Source organism: Grus americana, chromosome 2 (genome assembly GCF_028858705.1).
Source record: "Grus americana isolate bGruAme1 chromosome 2, bGruAme1.mat, whole genome shotgun sequence".
Classification (NCBI taxonomy): domain Eukaryota; kingdom Metazoa; phylum Chordata; class Aves; order Gruiformes; family Gruidae; genus Grus; species Grus americana.
Window position 1 is genome coordinate 134,323,267 of NC_072853.1, and position 21,553 is coordinate 134,344,819.

Genomic DNA, 21,553 nt, shown 5'->3' on the forward strand with positions numbered 1-21,553 from the left:
TGAGGTTATGTATTAAGAATCTGAAAGAAATCTGTTCTTCAAAGCTGCTTTTTTCCCCTTGTGAACTAAATTTACTCTCATGCTGTTAATTCCTCCTTCCCCCGCAATCCTTCTTAACATGCCCTGAGTTCAAACGGTTTCATGGTATTATGGAAGTAGCAGCCTCGGTCTTTTTGTGAGCAGGAGCGGGGCTGGTTTTGACTATAGCCAAACTACAATTATTGTTACTTTACTAAGTTTCCTGTCATACTGCCTGCTACTACTGTTAGGTGATGCTTTGTCGTATAGTTGCTGATGCAATTGTTTTCTTTCCCATCTTACCATTTTCTGTAAATCACTGTGCTGAGAGGACACCCGGGGAAATTAAGATCAAAAAGCCACAACCCAGGACCTATTTGTGAACCATTGATTGGAATAGATTTCTGCCTGTTTCCCAATGCGAAGCCTCCCGATGAGGCTTTCTGCGGGCTCTTAAGACCTCTCTTAATAGCTGCCAACCCTGAGCTGTATTACAGCACTGAATACTTCTCCTTGCTGTATAGTTGAATAAATGCTATCGCTTGAGAGAGCCTGTCTGTGGCGTTGGCAAACTGATGCCAACACACTCTGCATTATCAAGTGTAGCAGAGCTCGGCTCTGCCTTGCCCTAACGCTGGCTGCTGCCTTCTCTCTCATGTCCAAGGAAAAAAGAGGGGAAAGAGCAGCTGTGGCAGCAGCTACTGAGGGCCAGACGTGCTGTGTGCTGGGTGAGGTTGGCGCGGAATTCCGCTGTGATTTATGTTATCTTGCTGGGTTTTGATTTTAGTGGGCAAGTCAGAAGATTGGCTGTTGGATGTAGGAATAGGTGGTTGTAGTAGGAATACTTTTGTGAGAGCAGAGGTGCCTGTCTGAAAAGGAGATAATGGAGCAGAATATGCTTGGCATAAATTCAGAAGCTTTGTGCATTAACTGCAATTGATAAGCTCATAACGCAGGCTTAAATTGCTGTCATTTTTTTTTAGAAGGAAAGGCTTGATCCAGTTTGGTATCAGTTGGGGTATATAGCACCTTTTAGGAGAGCCCGTGTGGTTGGCATTGGAGACAATCCTGAGAATCCTTTTTTTTTTTTTTTTTTTTTAAAGTGAATTTTGATTCCTTTCCTGAAATAGGAATAGAATTACACCACTTTGACAGCGAAAGGTTTCTCATGAGATGTCAGTTACCCTCACGGAGTATAGCTGGTTCTGACAGAAAGAGCTTTTTGGAGTAGCATCAGTTACTGCAATAAAGTAAATTGCTTGTCCTATCTTTTAGACAAGGTGAAAAATACCGATGTGAGTTGTAGCTGTGGCAGCAGCTCGCATTGCCGTCTCCTGAGCCAGGCTGAGATCATGAGATGACCTTGTCTCAGTTCAGAAATGCTGGTGAGATGCTTCTGAAACCAAACTCTCTCTGAAGTAAAAATGTGATGGCTTGTTTTCAAGGACACTGAGGGCAAAAAAATTGGGAGGTGGGAGGATGGGGAAAACAGATCAATGTAAATAAAGTGGCAGCATTGATGGATCTAATTTTGATGGAAGCTAATAGTAAAAAACTTAGACTTTCTTGTGACAACATTTGGGACGAATTGTGATTTTATTTCTTTGCTTGAGCTTGAGCTTTGATGGAGATATAAGTATAAATTGCCAGAATCAGGGATGTAATCATGGAAAAAATCATGCTGTCTGACCTGGGATTGCTAGAGGTCTTTATACCTCACCTTCTACTGCTTTTCAATCTCTTTCCTTTTTTTCTGCACCCCGCATCCCCCCTCCTGCCATTATTCCGCTCCCCGCCCCCTCCTCCTCCTGCCCAGAAGGCTCTACAGATTCCCCAAGCAACCTTTCTTTAACCCTCTTTCACCCCCATTTCTAAGGATTTAGGGCTGGTTGGCCTCTGTCTAGGAATCACTGTAGCTCAAAGCAGAAAGCCAGATACTGGTTTTGTTTTGTCCCAGTAGTGATTTCAGAGCCCCAGCATCAATACAATAATGAAACCCTTGTTGGGTTTCATTCCGCGCCCTGACAGGAGCCTTGTCCATGGGGTTTTGTTTGCCGTTACTGTTAGTACATCATGGGGGATGCACAGCCACAAGCTGGAAGCGGCAAGCAAACAAACAACAGTGAAAACCAACCACAAACAAATAGCATTTGTCAGATGCCTCTTGTCAAGGGGGGTTCATTCAAAGTCTTAAAGCAGCAGTGAGCAATGTTGTGCATGCTCCAAAGCATGCAAACCACCAATAATGGCCAAATGAAAATATTTCGCCTGTTGAGGTGACTGCAACTTCTCTTCATACTCACGCACTGCTCTCTGCGGAGATAACTGTGTAACAGACAGCTGGAAAATTGCCATCCCGGTGCGTGCCGGCAAGCAGCGGCAGGCAGGGAGCAACTGGATGGGTTAGAAATTCAGCACGCATGCAGGCACCCATGTCCCGGCAGGTGAAATGCCTCCACACCCCCACCTTCAGCTGCATGGGGACGAACAAAGAGGCTGCGTCGGGGCGGGTGAGTAATTTTTAGGACAGGCACAGGCCTACTCGAGCCCAGCCTGACTGCGAGGAAGCGGCCCTGGCTGTGCTGCGGGCTCCTCACTGTCCTCTCCCTGTCCCGACCCAGAGCAGGGATGTCCCCCCGAGCAGGGCCTGGGAAGCAAAGGGATGCTGCCTGCTCCCTCCTTGCTCTCCTTGTGACAGCGGTGTAGGGCTCTTGGGCCACACACAGCTTGCAAATGCTTTGAAGATGGCGTCTGCGCCAGGGCCGCGTGCTCTGCCAGTGGCAGGGAGCCCTTCTCCAGGGCAGTGTGAGACCTTGGGGAGCCATTGCCATCATGGGATCCCCCAGGACCCCTGAGGTTTGCTGTGTGGACAGAAGCCCCAAAATACACATGTGGAGGTTTTGGGATGCAGTCAGTGGAAAACCTGGGCATGTTGGGCAAGCTAGGCCTAAACCTGTAGGCAGGGGAGGGTCTGCCAGCTGAAGCTGGGCTTTTGCTGTGTGTCCCCAGACCTTCAGTACTCTCCCAAATAGTTCTCTTCTGTTGCAAGAAGCAACAGAAAGCAGCAAGAAAGCATTTTCCTGAGGTCTATCCTGGTGCGGTGTCGCTGGGTTGAGGCAAATTTTATTACAGTCTCCAGCGTGATGGCCCATCTCTCTAGGCAAAAGTTTTGGCATATCTTATGGGTTGCTTGTGTAGCTTACGTAAATATTTTGAACAGTTTTTTTTTTTTTTTCTTTCTTTGTGTGCACACAGATTGTGTTAGTATTGATGAGAATCTGATCTCCCTACTCGTCTGAGGGTTTTGACATGCCAATGGTCCATAGGGCATTTGATTTAACAGCTCGGTTTAAAGGATTGGAAATTTGTTGAGGGAATCAAAGTTAGTAAGATGCAATTTGGGAAGCTATAACTATGTTCTTGATTACAAAGAATGATAAATCTTGAATAACAATTTTCTAAAATTGTCTGGAATACATGAAAATGCCACCAGCTTGGCAAGGAACTGTTGTACTGGGTTTTCTTGACAAACAGAGAGCATTCAGATCCTCCTAGAGGGGTACAGTCATGTAGGTCTGGGATGAGGGAGTTTACAGCAAAGGGCAGGAGCAGTTGCCCAAAGTGCTGCTATTCGTAGTGTTACAAAGAAGGCCAGCTCCTCTTCTGAACCCCTGTGACTTAGGGGAGTCCTGGGTATGAATCAGGGCAGAGCGAGCAGGAAAGTCTGTCATTAGACCATATATAAGTTCCATTGAGGTCAATGTTTGTCAGGGTTTTGTGTTCTCTACTGCAAAGAATGGCAGCTCTGTAGGATCAAGCTCCAAACTGAACAAAAAAAAGGCAGCTTTTGTATTTATCTTAAAATAATTAGATGTTAGTAGCTTTTTGATACTCTCATTTCAAATAGGAAGTGAATGCACCACTTCCCCTGCTAATCTGTGAATCCAGAGATTCACAGCATTTGGCTTGACTATTCATGATTTATTTACTTTTTAAAATTCAGACATAGGCTGGTGTATGATGATTTATTCCTCCTTGTAATTGGATACAGTGATTAAATGAGCTTGCATATTATACTTCATTGTCCTTCTGGGATGTGGGCTGCTGTGTCTTTAAAACAGCAGTTCCTAATGGAATTGATTCCAGCTCCTATATATTTACTGTAATCGGTGATGTGTTTCTAAAAAACTGATTTGGAAAATCGCTTTTAAATATGTGTTCTTATATAGTAAGTATTTAGCTAGCTGAAGAGTTTTATGTAATCCTTGGTCTTCCTTTAAGATGCTTTGCTACCTTCTCTGACAGGCACTCTTTAGTAAAAATAAATACATGCTCACAATTTTGTAACCTGAAAGAAGCTATAGATAGTGTTACGCCTAGCAGAAGTGTCTACTGGGCTGCAGCCATGGACAAGTGATTGTAGTCTGAGACTGTCATCAGGTAATTGATGATTTTCCATAGACTAGCCAAGGATGATATAGAAAGGATACTGCTTCTTAGTAAGAAAAAAAAATTAAAAATACAGATTTATAATTGACCTTAATGACTGACTGAATAAGCAAAGCAGTTTAATGAAAAAAACCCTTATTTGGAGAAACAAATGCAGAAAGATAATGATTTATCATTTTACATATATACAGGCATTCAGAAGCCACAGTGTCTGTGACTGGTGCTGTGCAAACACAAAGTAAGAGACAGTGCTCTGCCCTGGGAATTTATAGGATCCACTAAGAGAAGATCCAGCAACCTGGTGCAGCAGAGAGACTGGAACAGCAGCGATAGGAAGCCTTGTTAGAGAAATTCAGTATGGCCACTCTTTGCAGAATTTTAAATAAGGAGGATATCTCAGTGATGCTAGTAGTCCCAGTCTTTGAGATAGTATCTTTTAATAAAAAAAACCCCAGTCCTATCAGCAGCAGCTTGAGGCGCTATCACTACATCTCCTTTGGCTGAGTTATTTTATGTCTACAAATGTAGCTGTGCTTAATGGCAGCCTTTACTTCAGAGAGACAATAATTTGTCTCTCATTTTTTTTCTATGTATACACTTACCTCCATTACTTACAGGAACATAGTGTCTTTGAGAATTTGCTGCCCTGTCTCAAATTTGGTTGAAATTTGTCAAGAGATTCAAAGGTTACAGGGGTAAGGGAGAGAAAGTCTGACAGACAATTGGACAGACAGTGCAGTTGCCAAAGCCATTTTCCTTTGGGGAACAAGAAAGAAGAAGAAATGCTGAAGGAAACTAGAACGTATGTTGTTGGTAGGCTATTTAATTTGAAGAGGGTTTGGAAATTTGATAGGGAAAGGTGCTTTGCAGTGGGATCACCATCTGAATCTCACATTTGGTGGTGTTGGCCTCACTGGCAGGAAGCCATGGGCCCTGGTTATTGCCCACATGGGACTGCGGAGAGACCAGCAGAAGGGGAGTGAGGACCCTGGGTTTGTAGTGTTCGCCTTGGCAGGTGCCGTCCGCCTCTGCTGAGCCTGTGTCTGCCTCCCTTTCTCTGTACGCTGGAAAAATAAAACATGTTTTATAAAAATGGTGCTGGCACTTACGGCCAAAAAGAGCTATAGACATGAAAGGTGGCAGCAAGCGCTCGTCACAGCCAGATGTTATGTGTAGTGGAGCAGGTCGTGGAGCAGATCATGGAGCAGATGAACCAAGAGGGCCAGTTTAAGAGAGTATCCTATCTGTTACTGAGGTTCGTGATTTTTACCGTTTTCCTAAACACTGCATTGGATTCATGTATGCTTGTGCAGAAAGGGAGGGTTACATCTCAGCCGAGAGGATTCCCCTGTGCCCCCGCAGAAATCCAAGGAACAGCTGGCAGCGTTGATGAAGGGGTAAAAACTGAACAAACAATTTCTACAAGATACAGAATGTTTCTCTTGCATTAGATGCTTTCCAGTGTGTGAATGAAAGATACAGTATCTCATAAGATTTGGTAAAGAAAAATACAAAAGAAGCAAGCTGGATTATAGAAGTCCAAAGTTACGCCTATCTGAGAGAAGTATGCTGCATGTATTTTTTGTGAATAAATCAATAAATAGCACTAAAATCTGAAATAATGGCAAAAGTGAATATACACCTTTAGAAAATTACCCCACCATGCTTTCATCCAGTAATTGCTTAATATCTCTGCTTTATTTAACTGAAATAAGCAAAGCTATCAAATAAAATCCCTGAGTAATTATGGTACAGCTGAATTGAGGATCTAACACTGGGCTCCCCAATGAGTGAAAATAGTTTGAAAATTATCAGAATAAAGGTATTCTTTCACCAAAGTGTACCATTGAACTACTGTGTATTGCAAGCAGCCAAAGGTCCTTGCACAAGAACACAGTTCTGCTACCACAGGGAAATATGCCCATACAGGTATTTAAATACTTTCAAGCAGCTGAACTCCAGATAATGTCTGTTCCTCATGTCATACCCCTGTATGATCTTTAAACCATGCAAGCAAGAACCTTTATTATTTCTTTCATTCTGCTGTCAGTACAGGGTTGTACTGACAAACCAATAATCTGAAGTTGTTAGATGTTCTTAATACATACACAGACTATGTACAAGCCATTTTTTATGGCTGTCTTCCATTAGGTTGTAATAATAAGGAGAAAAGCCGTCTTTAATTACATGTTAACCTGTCATTGGAATGATTTAGGTGTCTCAGTATAGCAAGTACAATTTCAGGTTCGTAATTTAAGGACATAATCATGTGAATAAGTCTGCAATTAATGTAACATTGTGTTTTAACACCACCCCCATGAAACTCATTGGGAATTTTTGGAACCCATTCACCACACAGGGAAGCAAAATGCAGCTGCCTTATGAGTGCTCTGATGCTCGTTGTTCTGGTTTTATGCTGTGCAGCCGTGCTTCGCTGCCCTGGGGAGTGGGGAGGAAGGCAGGTGTAAGATACAACTATGGCTCTGTTTGGTTTTTCGGTTCTTTTGGGTGTCGTGTGTTTTTGGGTTCTTTTGGGTGTTGTGTCCTTCCCACCATCCCCCTCTCAGTACAAGACAAGAAGGTCTCTGCTGTGCGTTGTAGGTGTTTAGATACTGCATAAGTTATTGCAGAGGTATCTGAAAAGTGTGTGCCTGTCCGCCTGAAGTATTGTACACCCTGGGGCAAAATGCTGGAAGTGGCATCCTTCAGCGCTGCAGTGACATTGCAGTATGCTAATGCCTGCCTGGGTCTCCTCTGGGGTTTGCAAGATGTATTCCCTCCTCCTGCTTGCCCCCTGCCCAGCAGAGCCTGTAATGCATCGCAGCCATGCAGCACCATTGCTGGGCCTCTTGCCTCCATGTCAGAAGACATTGGCAAGTGGGTCGCTGCTTTTGAGGTTACGTGACAGTGGGCCACAGCTGCATATGCAAGACCCCAACCTCGTCTGTGTGACCCAATACACTAAAAACATCGAGTGGTGGGACCCAATGTGTTGCTGTAAGAAGTACATGGTCTGTACCTTAGTCTAGTGCACATTATTGCTACCTTATGCAGAGATTTGGACCAAATCTAACAGTTCTTGCTCAGATGAAAATGCCGTCATTCCCTTTGTAGGCAGTTCTGCCAAACCTACAGAAGCCAGGAGCGTTTTGCCAGTGGAGGCTTTGTCATGCTAGGCTTCCCTGAAGAGACGCTGTGATGTTTACTGCACATGCTCCAGTGCCACATGTTGGGGAGCTTGCACTGCTTAGCATATTTATGATAATTTGGCTCCCAGGGGCAAACAGGATTCTTCTTATATCTCCTTCCCTGGGCTGAAGCACAAAGAAATTTCCCCCTGCTGCTTTGTAGGGGAAAAATAATAGATCAAAGCTTCTTGCTAAACACTTTTAAAAATACACAGTACGGATCTGTACATTTCTGTTCCCTTAAGGGACCTATCCCTCTGGTTGGTGTGGAAAGCAGTTAGCAGCAGGTGATGGGGATAACATGGCACACTGAAGTCTAGGCATTGCACCTGACCTGCAGAGCTTTAGATGTGGCATTGCCACGTGTAGTTTGATCTGTCCTTTATCCATATTATGTACCAGTATGGAATGTATTCTGGTCACTATACTGTAGTTACCGTGATCTGCTGGACTGGATATTGTCCAAATATAGTGAATTTTGGAGCCTGCCAATAGGTACCGAAGTTAAAAATTTTGGGGCTAATAGTCTTAACTAATTTGAAAATAATGCCAATTAAGATTTTATATATATTTTTGTTTTGTAAACAGAAAATTTGGGTTCATGTTCTCAGAAACGTCACTGAAAAGGAAGCTCTATAAAGTATCTCAAGTTGAAAACCCAGAAATGAAGAACTCACAATCTTTTTGGAAGATGTGATGATATTTTTATATTTATATATATAAAATACTAGATGTGCACATTATTGTAGATTTTCCTATTCAGGGATGAGAAAGACATGCTGAACTTGAAACTTGGTTCTTCTTCAATGCCATACAAGGGTTGGACAGCAAAGATGAAAACAATGAAGATTAAGCACATCTTCCTTTATGTTAACTTTCTGAAAGTCTAATTTTAAAGTTCCCTTTAGACTCAGATATGCGCTAAGCTGGTGGACCTGGGAAAAGGCTTGAGCAGCCATGAGCATCTTAGAGCACCCACTTGGTAGGACCAGGCTTGCAGTGGCAGAGGGGGCAGGTGATGCAGCCCCTTCTTGTGCGCTGCTGCCTGTTGCTGGAGGATGGCTCTGTGTGATGACTGTGCTGCCACCAGGCAACAAAAGGTCCTACTGGCCCCACTGAGGCAGTGACAGCTCTCTGTGGCATCTGGAAGTCGTGTCATTGAGGGGTCCGGGGCTGGAGAGCATCGCATCTCTTTGGATGCTTGGAGAAGAGGGTGATGGAAGGGATGCAAAGAACTCCAGGTGCAAGACAGAAGCAGAAAAGTAGAACCTTGCCTTGCAGTTGCTCATACAACTTTCAGTAAGACACGCTAGTGACGGGGGTGCCACGTGGTGTGCGTGCTGGAGGTGAAAACCCATGAGGACAGAGCAGCGGCGTGCTGTGCTGTTACTGCTGCGTGCCCATCTCTTCCGCCCCATAAGGCAGCTGGACCCCGGGTAGAAAGATGAAAGGGAACCATTAAATCTTTTATCCTCTGTCCTGCTGCTCCAGGCAATCCTGGCCTGGCTGGCTTATTTTAAACAATCGATGGAAAGAGAGGATGGGGTTTTTTTCTCCTAAAGTACTTTGGGACGTGGCTGATGCGAACAAGGAGTGGCTGCCTTCTGCAGCAAGGCTCGGGTGAGAACTTCACATGTGTGTTAAAATACCTCACTTTACTGTCAAGTGAAGTTTCACTGCATGGAAAGCTTGAGTGGTTTAGTTGCACTAGCCCAGGGCTTTTTTTAACAAAAAGTAGCAATATCTTAGGGTGACTGCTATAGGCAATATTTCTAATACTTCAAAATGTATAAGGCGTAGTGAATTTGTCCAATAATTTCAAATAACCTCGACCATTATAGCTGCACATTAATCACCAGGGCTCCCTCCTACCTGGGGAAAAAACCTAGAGCTTCAGATTTCTACGTGGAAAAATTAGTGCCTCATTAAAGCTAGACAAGTTTGACATTTGCTCTCTGCCTGTGGTTTCAGGGCTTTTTGTCCCTCAAACAAAATATGAAACTGCTTCAATACATGTGATAGCAGCAACTGGAATGCAACTTTAGAAGGATCTTTGACCTTACCAGAGAGAATGTGTTTGATTCATTCTGCAGATGTTAAAATACTGCCAGAAATTTCTGGGAGATGACCTTAGAAATTATTCCTAGTTCTGACTTTTGTGCTCTAATAACAAATCTGATTGTACAGGTTAAATATCTTACCCTTATGTATTTTCTTTTTCTAACCTAATGCCAGAAATAAATGGCTTGCTCTTTATTCCTTTGTGCATTGATTTCTCAGTGCTTCGGTGGTTAGATGACATAACTACTGTAATTGTTTTAATACATTAGCAGCAAATTATATATCGATGTTCTTTTTTCCATTGACCTTTCTTTCTCAACATAATTTTCATTTTTTGCTTCATGCTGTGTCCATGCTGGCCTAGTATTTTTAGAGGATTTGATTTTGAATTAAGGGCTGATCCTGCAGGGTCCTGAGTGGCATTGCCATCTGCTGAATGCAAGGGAGATCCAGGACCACTCAGCACCATTTCAGACGTGAGCCATGTCTTGCTAGATCAGATAGTAATGATAGCAATTTGCATTTACTGTTTGTACTCGGAAACATCCTAACATTTTTGGTAAAGTGCTGTGGATTTACAGATTATTGAGAAACTCCTGTCTTTGAAAAGAGTTGCCCTCAAATCGTTTTTCCGTTTCTGCGGACCAAGCAATTTTCTGATTACAGCTACAACTCTCTGGACATGCGTTTGCATTGCTGAAAGGTTTCAGATCATTGCATAGTACTATGTGAACCAAAACGTGCAAAAAATCTACATGTAGCAGTGTCTGCCTTGAGATGTGATTATATTTTTTTTCTCATTTTACAGAAAGGAGTAAGAGGGGTAACAAGAATTTATCAGGCTTAAGAGCTTTCAGCACTAGAGGCTGAAAAAACTTGAAAACGCTGTAGCCCTCATTTAGTTTAATTTGAGCTCAGTGAGTGAATATTTAAAATAGCAAAAAATGTCTGTTCCCTATAGAATAGTAAGTAATCAGCATCCATTTTACTCAGGCACAGGGAGCTCATCTGTCTGCTTGCCCAGCTGTAACCCCATTTCGTAGGGCTGCTTTTCTTGATTATAGTTAAAACTTGTATTTCTCACAATTTCTGAGAAGTTGTGGTGTTGCTAACCCAATCAGTGAATATTTTCTTTTTAAAAAAAATATTTCCAGTATGTGCTTTGAAGTCACAAGGTACATTAACTTTATTGAGCCCAGCTTTTCAGTCATACACAGGAAGATGAAAACCCCAAAGGATTCAGTTGATTTTGGTTTTGGTTTTTTCCCCCCCCAAATATATATACTCTGAAGGATGAGCCTCACTAAACGTTAGGCAGAAGTGGCTGGTCCTGCAAGGTAGGAATGACACAGCAAATGTAGATGAGAGCAAATTTTGAAGTTGTTGGTGATTTTTAAATTTGGAATTCTGGCTAATACTGATAAGTGTATTAACATAAGGACGTCAGGACCTGACCATATGGTCATCCCATCATCTTTGCTGTAATCACAAGTGGGAAATGACATAGCTAAAGAGTTTTAGAACTACTTGTATGCTGTCTAAAATACATTTATTTCTCTCTCCATCTTTGTCTTTCTCAAAAAATCCCTCCCTCCCCCCCCCCAAACACCAAAGAGGTCTCATTACCACACAAAACTCAGTTTGCATTGGGGTTTGAAAAATGCACGTATAGCCCCCATTTCATGTTGCTCGAGTTCCTGCACACTGCCCACCGATACATTATACTCAGGTTCTAACATCCTTCAGGATGAAGAAGATCTTAGGATCTCCTTCTACGTGATATGTTTCTGAAAGATAAATTGAGCCATAAGGGCATTTAGTGATTTCCTCAGGTTGGAAAGCAGAGAGTTTAGAGAGTAATTTTTTTAATTCAGTACATGAGTTTTCATCCTTTTACTCAGTTTAATTCTTTCATACACATAGTGAAAACCACAAATGCTGTGTAGCATGAGTAAGGGTTGCCGAACTGACGCTACAAAATTGCTGTCAGAGTAGTTTTAACCTACGAGTTAACTTGTTCATTCAGGCAATCTCTTCCCCCCCCCCCCCCCCCCCCCCCCCCCCCCCCCCCCCCCGCCAATCTCCATACAGGTTTGCTCTCCAGCAGATCCTTGGAGACAGCTGAATAGCTACTTTGCATAAAGTGGAAAAAGACTTGCATTCTAGTACTTTATCTATATTTTCTTATAATCCGATTTAATGTGGAATGCAAGCTGAAAACCCCTTAAATCTTTCTGTAATTCTTGCACAGCCATTCACAGTGGATTTGTACAGTGCAAAGTGGAAGAGAATGGTGATAAGTTTAAAAAAAAAAACCAAACAGATTACTTGTTTTTTCTTTGCAGTTTAACAGATTTCACTATCAGTACCCTCTCCCAAATAACAGCATGTGACATCCACAATCTGCAGATAAAGGAATATAGAGGCTATATGCACAGAGTCTATATGTTTATACTCCTCTGTGTAGAGAAAGTTACCTTTTGTAAAGCATGTAATAATAAGAAAAGATTGATGTATTACACATTTAAAGTCCTGTTGGTCACTTTGTTTTGCATAGCTTTATTTTTTCTCAATACTTAAATAGGCATGTAATGGAAAGGAAAGAACATGGAAACAGAAATGCTATAGATTGGGAAAAATAGGGTCTGAAAAGTTGCTCTGTAAATTCCAATGTGAAGAAGAGAATGGTTCTTGTCATCTCAGCAGTCACAGTTTGTCACTGAAAGTGGGAGGACTTGTTTGGCTGTTTTTTCACCAATTTGTTTTTGTTCGTAGCCATTGAGAAGCAGCAAAACAAAAACTATTCAGCATGTAACAGGGTGACCAGAAAACCAGGGCAAACTGGAATTTGTCTTCAAGTTATCTCTTCTTTTGGGTATAAAGGGATTAATGACTCAGGGCTGGCATTAGGAAAATAATTGTATCTGGCTTAGCTCGACAGGGTGTCTAATATTAGCAACAGAGCAATAGGTGTATTCTGAATCCAGTTTGAGCTATTGAACATGTTTGTAATATAAATGTGTATCGACTATTGCTTTAGCTGTGATGGTCTAAAGACAATGGTTGGTGCACATGCATACTGGTAAATAATATGTGGACATACAAATTGCTAGGTGGGTAGTTAGAGAGGTATATCTATGCGTAACACTGGAATATTTCCCTGCTTTTCCTTCTTTAATCATTCCATGTGATAGGTAAACTGAAATATTTGCTTTCTAAAAACTATCCTCAAATATATTTGATTTAATAAAAGGAATTTAAGTTCTACTCCATTTGACAAAGGCATTTCCTTTGATTTCCTTTGAGATTAAGTCTCTTTTCATGTTTTTGTAACAAGTGATTAATGTGAGAGTGCTCCACTGATGCCTTGTACCACTGTTGTAGTTTAAGAAAATGCTCAAGTTTGAGAAGAGCTTACAGGTGTCAGACGTGGCAACCCCATGAAGTGTACTGCCTGTCCTCATTTGTTAAATGTGTGTCACGGACGATTTCTCGCTACGGATCTATGTTCATTTCTGTCCGAAGGCTTAGTGATTGATACCCTGCCTAGCGAAGAGGGCGGAGAAAGGAGAAAACAAAACATTGAAAAATAAAATTTGGTGTGTAAACCCGCATGAGAAACCCATTCTACCCTGCTGGTATTTACAATTGTGCCATCACATTGAGTTAGTATTTGTAGAGTTGCCCTCTGGGAGAGAAAGGCTATGATCTGGTTAGGGAGGTAAGTGGGCACATGGAAAGCAGCAGAGAATCCTCTGAATTTTTTAAGTACGTGGGAATATATCATGTGTTGTTTATCCAAATATATGACCATTTAATGTCTCTGGGCCTTTAGATCCCCCTTCCCCACCAAATACACCATCACTGCTGTTGGCTGTCATCACCTTATACATGCAATACAGTTACAACGTCTCGTATTGACATATTGCTGGGTCCTTCAGTTACCAGCTGAAAGCAAATGTTCCCTGGGTAATTCACACGTGTGAGAGCACCTCATGTCTATAGAGTGCTCTTTCCATCCCTCAACCACCCTGAATGTATCTTGCAGAAGGACTTCTACATCGCAGAAAGATGGGAAGAGCGGTATAACTGCACTTGGTAAAGCTGGTGTCTGTGCTGCGTTATTTCACCACACACACAACCCATGAGAAACTGTCTCAGCAGAAGCTGGCGTGAATTGATTATTTAATAACAAACAAGCACAGTGCCTGCTTTTTTATTATTTTTATGCCTATGGTACTCATACACATTAGGTGTAGTGAGATTACTGCCTAAGGCTGCCCCCAAAGAGCTGCAAGAACAGGAGCCCATTGAACTCGTGCTGGTTCTGTTGCATGTCTTAATGAAGCTTTAAAATGCTTGAAATTGTCTTTGAAATGAAATATTCCATAGCTGCAAGCAAACTGCATACTTTGTAATAATTGCTTAGCCAAATAAAGGAAAACTGTGAGGAACAAAGAAAAATTAGATTGATGGCTAGAAGAAAATGATTAAATAAAAAATTCATGAAGAAGAGAAATTAAAAAAAAGCATAGCATCACAGGCTTTTGCACAAAGACTTCCCTTCTAATGGGAGCTTTTCCAACTATTACTGTGCATTTTATTCTCCCAGTTTGCTGCAAATACTAGAAAAAGTTCTTCTGTGGGAATAATGGGGAAGATTTACATACAAATTTATGCAGAAACTGGGACACAGTAAAAGTTAAAAGCAGAGGTATGCATTTCACAGCCATTCTGAGTGGGGGTATGGTGCACTGTCAATAATTAATGATTTGACTGGAATTGCCTTTTTTTTTTAACTCTTAAATCAACTGTAACTAAACAGAAAACCTCCAAAAAGTCTTCTGTTCAGAATTATCAGCCCAAATTGTACACTTAGAGCCCTTCCTCATTCAGATTTACTGCTCTTAGTGGCCATTAGTAACAGAATGATAATTTGCTGTGAATAAATTCTCTCATGGTTAGCCTTTCCCTCTGTTTGCAGGTTAAGACCAGCAAATCATTGTTTGTGGACATGCATTAATGTCCAAAAGTATCTGAGAAGTCTTCAGTTGTTTGTTTTGAACAGATTATTTTTGAAGAATCAGTACACCCTCAGGTTTTGTGTTCTTACTATGGCATGAAAAAGCATTCTGGAATGATTTTAAATTACAGTGCATTTAGGAAGAAAATACAGAAGCTAGTTACAGTGAATAGGAGGACTTCAGGGAAATACCTACAAGCTAGTGCAGGCATTTTAAAATATGAATATTATTGTAAAGGCTTTAGATGATGTCTGGTAATAGATATTTAATCTAGCAAAAGCACTTTCATTGCTTACTTGTTAAAGTAATTTAACGGATGAGTGATGCTATTAATGGACCACATGTAGAATTCAGACTTTTTTTTGTTCAAAACATTCCTTTAGGGTTTAAATTTCTAAACAAGTTCAGAGGCAATTTGAAGAGATCTAGCCTATATACAAGTGATGGGAATCATAGTTTAGGAACTTTTCTTCTTCTTAGCATTTCCTCTGCATTTAGAAGGAAAAAAGAAGTCACTGTGTATACATATGTGTGACTTTAAGTTGGCTGAGTGATATACCTTGTTTTGATAGAAGCCAGAGACTGAATAGATGGATGTATGATTGAGCATGCAGAGAGAGGGAGATGAGCAGAAGGCTTAAAACCAGTTCTAAGTTATCTGAACAAACATACAATTTTAATCTTCCCTTCACTAACTTTTTTTTTTGAGAGAATTGCATTAGTAATGTCCATTGCATAGTTCTTGCAAAAAATTTAAGCAAAAAAGCAAAAAACTCAAATCATGGCAAAAACAGCTTTTCTTCCCACCCCAACACTTTGGCGTGCTGGAAGAATTGAAGATAGACATCTGGAAAACAGATGAACAGGTAATAAAAATAAACCTTTAAGTTGGTATTTTAACACCAATTAGTACAATAAAGTCACACTATTTTGAACAATTGCAGAAGTTCATTGATAAGCATTGCAGTTTCGCTTCAGCTAGTACTTAATTTCTTTTTTGAACACATGGCTATGTATTGCTGAAACTTGAATATCACCTAAACAGAGTGGAAAGTTGGGGAAATAATCTGTTGTAAATGTCTCTGACTTCGCGAAACTATGTGACTGTGCAGTGATCCTCATGAAGAACTAAAATGTGGTTGTTGACTCCAAGATCAGCCGTTTCCAAATAAATGTTTGTGAAACCTCCAACTTTAATAGCCTCATTGTATCATCCAGAAGATGTGCAACAGAATGAATAAATGACCTTTCAGATAGAGAACAAGCTGTTTACAATGTCTTTCCATTTACTGAGACAAAATATTCTTTTTATGCAGAGATAATACTTTCCACCGTTTTTAACAATGTTGGTGAAATATAAAGAATTTAATTGTTTTGTTTCTGAATGCAGGGCGTTTTAGCTATGTGTCTTTAGACCAGGACTCTTTCTAGACCAACTGTGTTAAATGCATTGATCTAGCTAGATTTATTTATTTTTTAAAGACAAAGGAGGTATTTTGAATCCCATGCTCACAGGGTGGGATATTATTAGCTATCCATCCATGTGATATCCACATGATATCTGGCTTTGAATGATACACGGATGAATTCTTATTGCCATCCTGCATTGCAGCTATGGGGTCAATAATTTACTGACAAGGAGATCCAAGGCAGCTGTAACTGAAATTAGTCTAAATTATTGTGAAATTGCAGTGAAAAGCTGCTGGGATGCTCTCAGTTGCACCCTCATACACAAGCACTAACTCGGACCGGAACAGATCGCAAACAAATAGTGAGCAAATCAGGATACAGAAATCAGGGCTCAGCCTTATCTTTCTCGTGTGGTATAGTTTGGCCCTTGGTCTTTGCAGTTGTGAATCCACCACTTAAATCACAACTGAGTAATTGGTGCTAACTCATAACAATTAGTTATACTGGTAAAGTATTTTTTGGTCTGCAATATAACTGGAATTACTTCTGTATTGTTCAGCCTCTGTCCATGTTCCTGTTCTTATTTGATAATGCAGGTGGTGCAAACCTGTTTGCTTGTTAAAGGGGACAGTATATCTGCTGGAATTCCAAGAAATACAGTGAACAGGAACTCCTCAAAACTTGAGGAAAATCTTACATTTTTGGGAAGAAAAACCAAAACAAACAAAAAAAAACCTCAAACATTTTTATTTTGGGGTTAAAAGGACCAATATAATTCCCTTGTCTATTTGCAGAAAACTAAAGATTTTGTTGTTTGTGAACCAAATACAAACTCATTCCTAGATTGCACATCGCGTATGAGTAGTTTACTAAAGTTGAAGCAAATTTGTTTAAGAATTGTGGAATAATTTCACTTGCAAGGGATCTGTGAAGGCAGCTGGTCCAACCCCTGCTTGAAGCAGGTTCCATAAGACCAGGATGCTCAGACCTTTGCCCAGGCAAGCCCTGAATATACCTGATGTTGGGGATTCTGCAGTCTGCCTAGGCAACCTGTCCCAGTGGTTTACCCTCCTCACAAGAGAAAGAAAAAAATATCCCTTGTTTCCAGACAAATGTTCCTTTGTTGCAATCTCTGATGGTTGCCATTTACCATTTTACTGCACGCCTCCAGGAAAAGTCTGGCTTGGTCTTTACTCTGCCATTGACCACTGTAAGACTACCCTGAGCCCTCTCATCCTAGAGCAAAACTAGTCCTTTCAGCCTCCCGCTGTGTGCGGTAATGGTTTGGAAAAATCCTAAAACCAGCGTGGCGTGGGAATGAGGAATGAGAGAGTTACACTTTCAAAGTTACTGGCAGCGCCGTTCATCCTGACAACCTCAGTGCTACAGCTGCAGCGGGTAGAGATGATCTGCTAACGAGTACCTTCAGCCTGTTTTTGCAACACTGATAGAAAGCAGGTGGAGAAAAGAACCTTCCATAATGTGGTTAAATAAACCTTAGAGAAAACTTCTCAGCACTTAGTGATGCCCACAAGACTGACCAGTTGAAGATTTGAATACATTTATTTCATGGTTCTCAGACAGTATGCGTATATGTTAATCACAGTACATGGCAATCTCAGTTTTCTCTCTCCTATTACTCAAAGCTTTTCTCCTTAATTACCAGATCAACTTAGCTGGTGGAAAGGTTGCTTTGCATGCAGCAGAGCCAACCAGGATGGTGGTGTTTGTGATAAGGACTCTTACCGATTCCTGAACTGTGGCTTATTTTGTGCATGTTTGTGCTTGTTGGTTCTTTGAGAGCTGAGGATTGTTTTGTTAAATGAAGGATCTGATCTCTGCGGTGGTAACATATTGTTAACTGTTTGAAACTTAGTTTGATGCATTCTGTATGCATTGGACCTTTTTTTTGTTGGGAGGGGGTCCTGTTCCTGCCATGCACGTTAACAGGAGTAGATACTCTCTTCTTCCTCTCACTAATATATTTTTACCTTGGGCTTTTTTGTCTTCCTCTGCAGAAACTCTCCTGGATGACTTCCTTCTCACGTACACAGTCTTCATGACGACTGATGACTTGTGCCAGGCACTTCTGAGGCAATATCCTTTTATTAAGTGTGGTATTAACAGAGGTCACACACTTAAACCTAGGGTTATCTGTTGTCAAGCCTTATATCAAACGCAGTAAATTGCATACCTGGGATAATTAGTTTGGCACTTCACATATTGATATTATTGAAATACAACCTCACGTGATTATTTTGGGGTTGCATGTAAAAATGGTGAGAAAAGAGAACAATTGCCTAATATTTACTATGGCATGCTTAGAAGATGGACTGCACCTGAGATTTTGGCATCACACACCAAGAAATGCATGAACAAATAGGAGAAACCTCAGAAGAGAGCAATAGGAATTACCAGGATTCTAGAAAAAAAGACCTGCAAAGAAGGATTGAAAGGATTTGGATTGTTTTACTGAAAAAAGGGAAACTATAAATGGGATAATTTTTCAGGTACCTAAAGAGGAAGGGAAGAATCTGTTCCCATATCGATGCTGGATGGAACAAGAGGCAGTGAGATTAAATTGCTACAAGACGGTTTCATGTTAGATACTATGAAGTATTTTTTTTTACATTAAGAAAAGAAACACTGGAGTGGAAAATGTGACATAGTAGAACCTTTGATATTGGAGAATATTAAGAGGAAGCAGCTACAAAATATATTCCAAAGATAATATATGAGCCTCTCTTAGGGTGGACTTGGATGGACTAGTTTAGCTGATCTTTCAAGGTCTCTTCTCCAGTCCAATTTTCATAAGGTTTTATGACGCTTGGAATTTGATTCAAATCTGTAGCTTCCCAAAGTTCAGGTTATATTGTTTTCGTAACTCAAATGGGTTGTGGAGGAAAAGATTCAAACTGGAAACATTAAATCCAAATTTGGATATGAATTCCCCTAATTAGCATGTGCCTGTAAATAGATATACATTCACCTATTAAAACATTTGCATAGCTGAGGAATCAATAAACAGAAAATTCCTGCTCTGCAGTTGAATGTACAAAGCTAAAGCTGCCCCTGAATAAACCTGTATCCAAACCATACACATTTGTGTATGTGCACACTTATTTCACAAGAATGCCTGAAAGACGTATTGAAACAGATGCCTAACTCATAGCAACAACGCAATCTTATGTCTGCTGGTTTTGTTTAAAGAAACCTTTATAACTGTTACAAAATAATATTTAAATTGAGATTAAAACCTATCCAGACCTATATGTTAATTCTTAGAATGCCTATATCTGTGTAATACATTTCAGAATACCTGAAGAGAAAAAATGGAGAATAAGTATTTTACAATCTCTGCTCCTTTTATCATGTGATACAGTATCTAAGTCTAACTGACTAATTCTGAGATAAAAGAATTTTTTTCTCGTATTTCCAATTACTTCCATAAGCTATGGAGCATTGTTTAAATGAGCTTATAGCCATAAAATGAACTTGCTTTGCACGTTTCCCCCCCCCCCTTCTTTACCTTTTGTGATGAAAACATAATCTTTTTACCTAATGAAAGAAAAAATAGCAAAGGGACAGGAACAATGTACAAAGTGGCTATCGTCTGTCATTTGGTGTTTCTGCTTTATGAATAGAGAACAATGGTGGAAATAGATTCTTTCACCCTTTTTTTTTTATTATTTTAATAGTGTTATTTCTGCAGATAGTGTAATTTGTACAGGAAAAAAGAAACTGACTTCCTCTCACTGAGGTTTTTTGTTGTTGTTAATGATGTATTGTCCTCCTTCCCGCAGACATTCATGTTGGCATCGGCGTGCAGGACAAAGGTTCATTCCCAATTCTGTAGAAAAGATATGACTCAACATTGTATAATTCCTTTTGAATTGATTTTCCTTTTATAGACTCACTTCTCTAATCTATAAAGGGGAAGAATCCTGTTGGCACAGAGGATGAACTGACATTTCGAGTACTGAGAATTTCATTCCAAAAAGTTGATGAAACTCCTAAAGCTCCAGATGGTATAAAACATTTAAAACTGAGCAATGTAGAGAAAAAATCTTTCATTAGCAAATGAGATGATTGAAAAGTCTTTTCCATCACTTAAAAATTAAGTTTCAGTGAGACCTTATTATTTGTTCCTTAACCTACTGTACCTATTGTGCTAAGAACCACCAAGGGAAAGAAGATGACTCTGATGTGTCCTGTAGGAAACGAAAAGTCTTGCATTTGGTGTCTCAGTGGACTTCTCTCTACAAAGACTGGTTACACGAAGATGAGCATTTAAAACAATTTTTAAAGGTATTGAAACACTTTCTGATTGCAGCACATTTTAATTAACATACTGTGTCTAAAAAGCCCCAACAGCAAACTCTATGAAGCATAATTTTTCTCCATGAAATCTATAATATAAAATGATTTACATGTGTCTTCCTTGAATGCCTTAGAAATAGTTTGAACAGAAAATCTGTAATGTCAGTACAATCAATGTCAAAAACATTACTTTCAGATATGAAACTTATAGAACTCTACGCTCTCTAGAATATAGGAAAATTTAGGAAGGTAAGAAACCTACAAAGACATGGAGGTTCCTTGGGCACACTGGTTGTATCTGCCAGAAAAGGGTCTACAGTCAGTATCCAGAGGATCACGGATAAAGAGAGTTTTGTGGTCCTTGTAAGAGATACTATTTTGAGGAAACAAATGCTTTTCCACAGTGTTTGTCAGGTGCACATGGAGAATGGCAGAGTTTTATGTACTTTTAGTAAATAAAATTATGTCCTTACTTATTAGCGAGGATCTTCTGATCTTTCTGAATGAATTCCAACAGCTTTTATAATTCCCTTTAAATTTGCAAATAGCCATGTCATTCCTGACCCAAGATCCATCTCGTTGTTGATTTTTAATGTTTTTTTTTCTACTGGTTGAAAGATGAAAGTATTTTAGGAGACATTACAGGATCTTTCACCTTTCCTGATGACAGACTCTTCGTCTGCAACTGAAGATCTTCCTAAGTCCCTTTTTGCTCAGTCATTTGGAGAAAGTCTTGAGCTTCCTTTTTTTTTTCTTTTCTTTTTTTTTGTTTGTTTTGTTTTTGGAGTAGGACACACAGCATACGGAAGGAGAGACCTTAGGATTTTTGCTGTTTGGTAGTAGGTGTGTAGTGCTGTACTGTAAAGTGGACATCATTCCAGCCATCCGTTAGGTTACACTATGTTACACCTGCATGGACGCAGGGCTTGTCTTGCTGGCCGGGGTGGTGTGTGACTGTGTATTGCCACACAATTTCTCTGCTTGCGGCTTCTGTGCAGTATTACACAGCAGTAATTTTAATGATGGTTGAAGTTATCAGTGCAAAAGCAATATATAGGATTCTAATCCAGAATAATTTGTGCT

General features: G+C 40.3%; 1 protein-coding gene across 3 annotated transcripts in view; it reads left to right on the top strand.

Moving 5' to 3' along the window:
* The window catches only part of RAPGEF5 (Rap guanine nucleotide exchange factor 5), a 160,294-nt gene that overhangs the window by 103,831 nt on the left and 34,910 nt on the right, over positions 1-21,553 (top strand). For all 3 annotated transcript variants that reach the window (XM_054815308.1, XM_054815306.1, XM_054815307.1), the window contains exons 12-13: positions 18,169-18,247; positions 20,314-20,458. In XM_054815308.1, the coding sequence (XP_054671283.1) occupies positions 18,169-18,247; positions 20,314-20,458 (224 nt within the window). The remainder of the gene's footprint in view (positions 1-18,168; positions 18,248-20,313; positions 20,459-21,553) is intronic.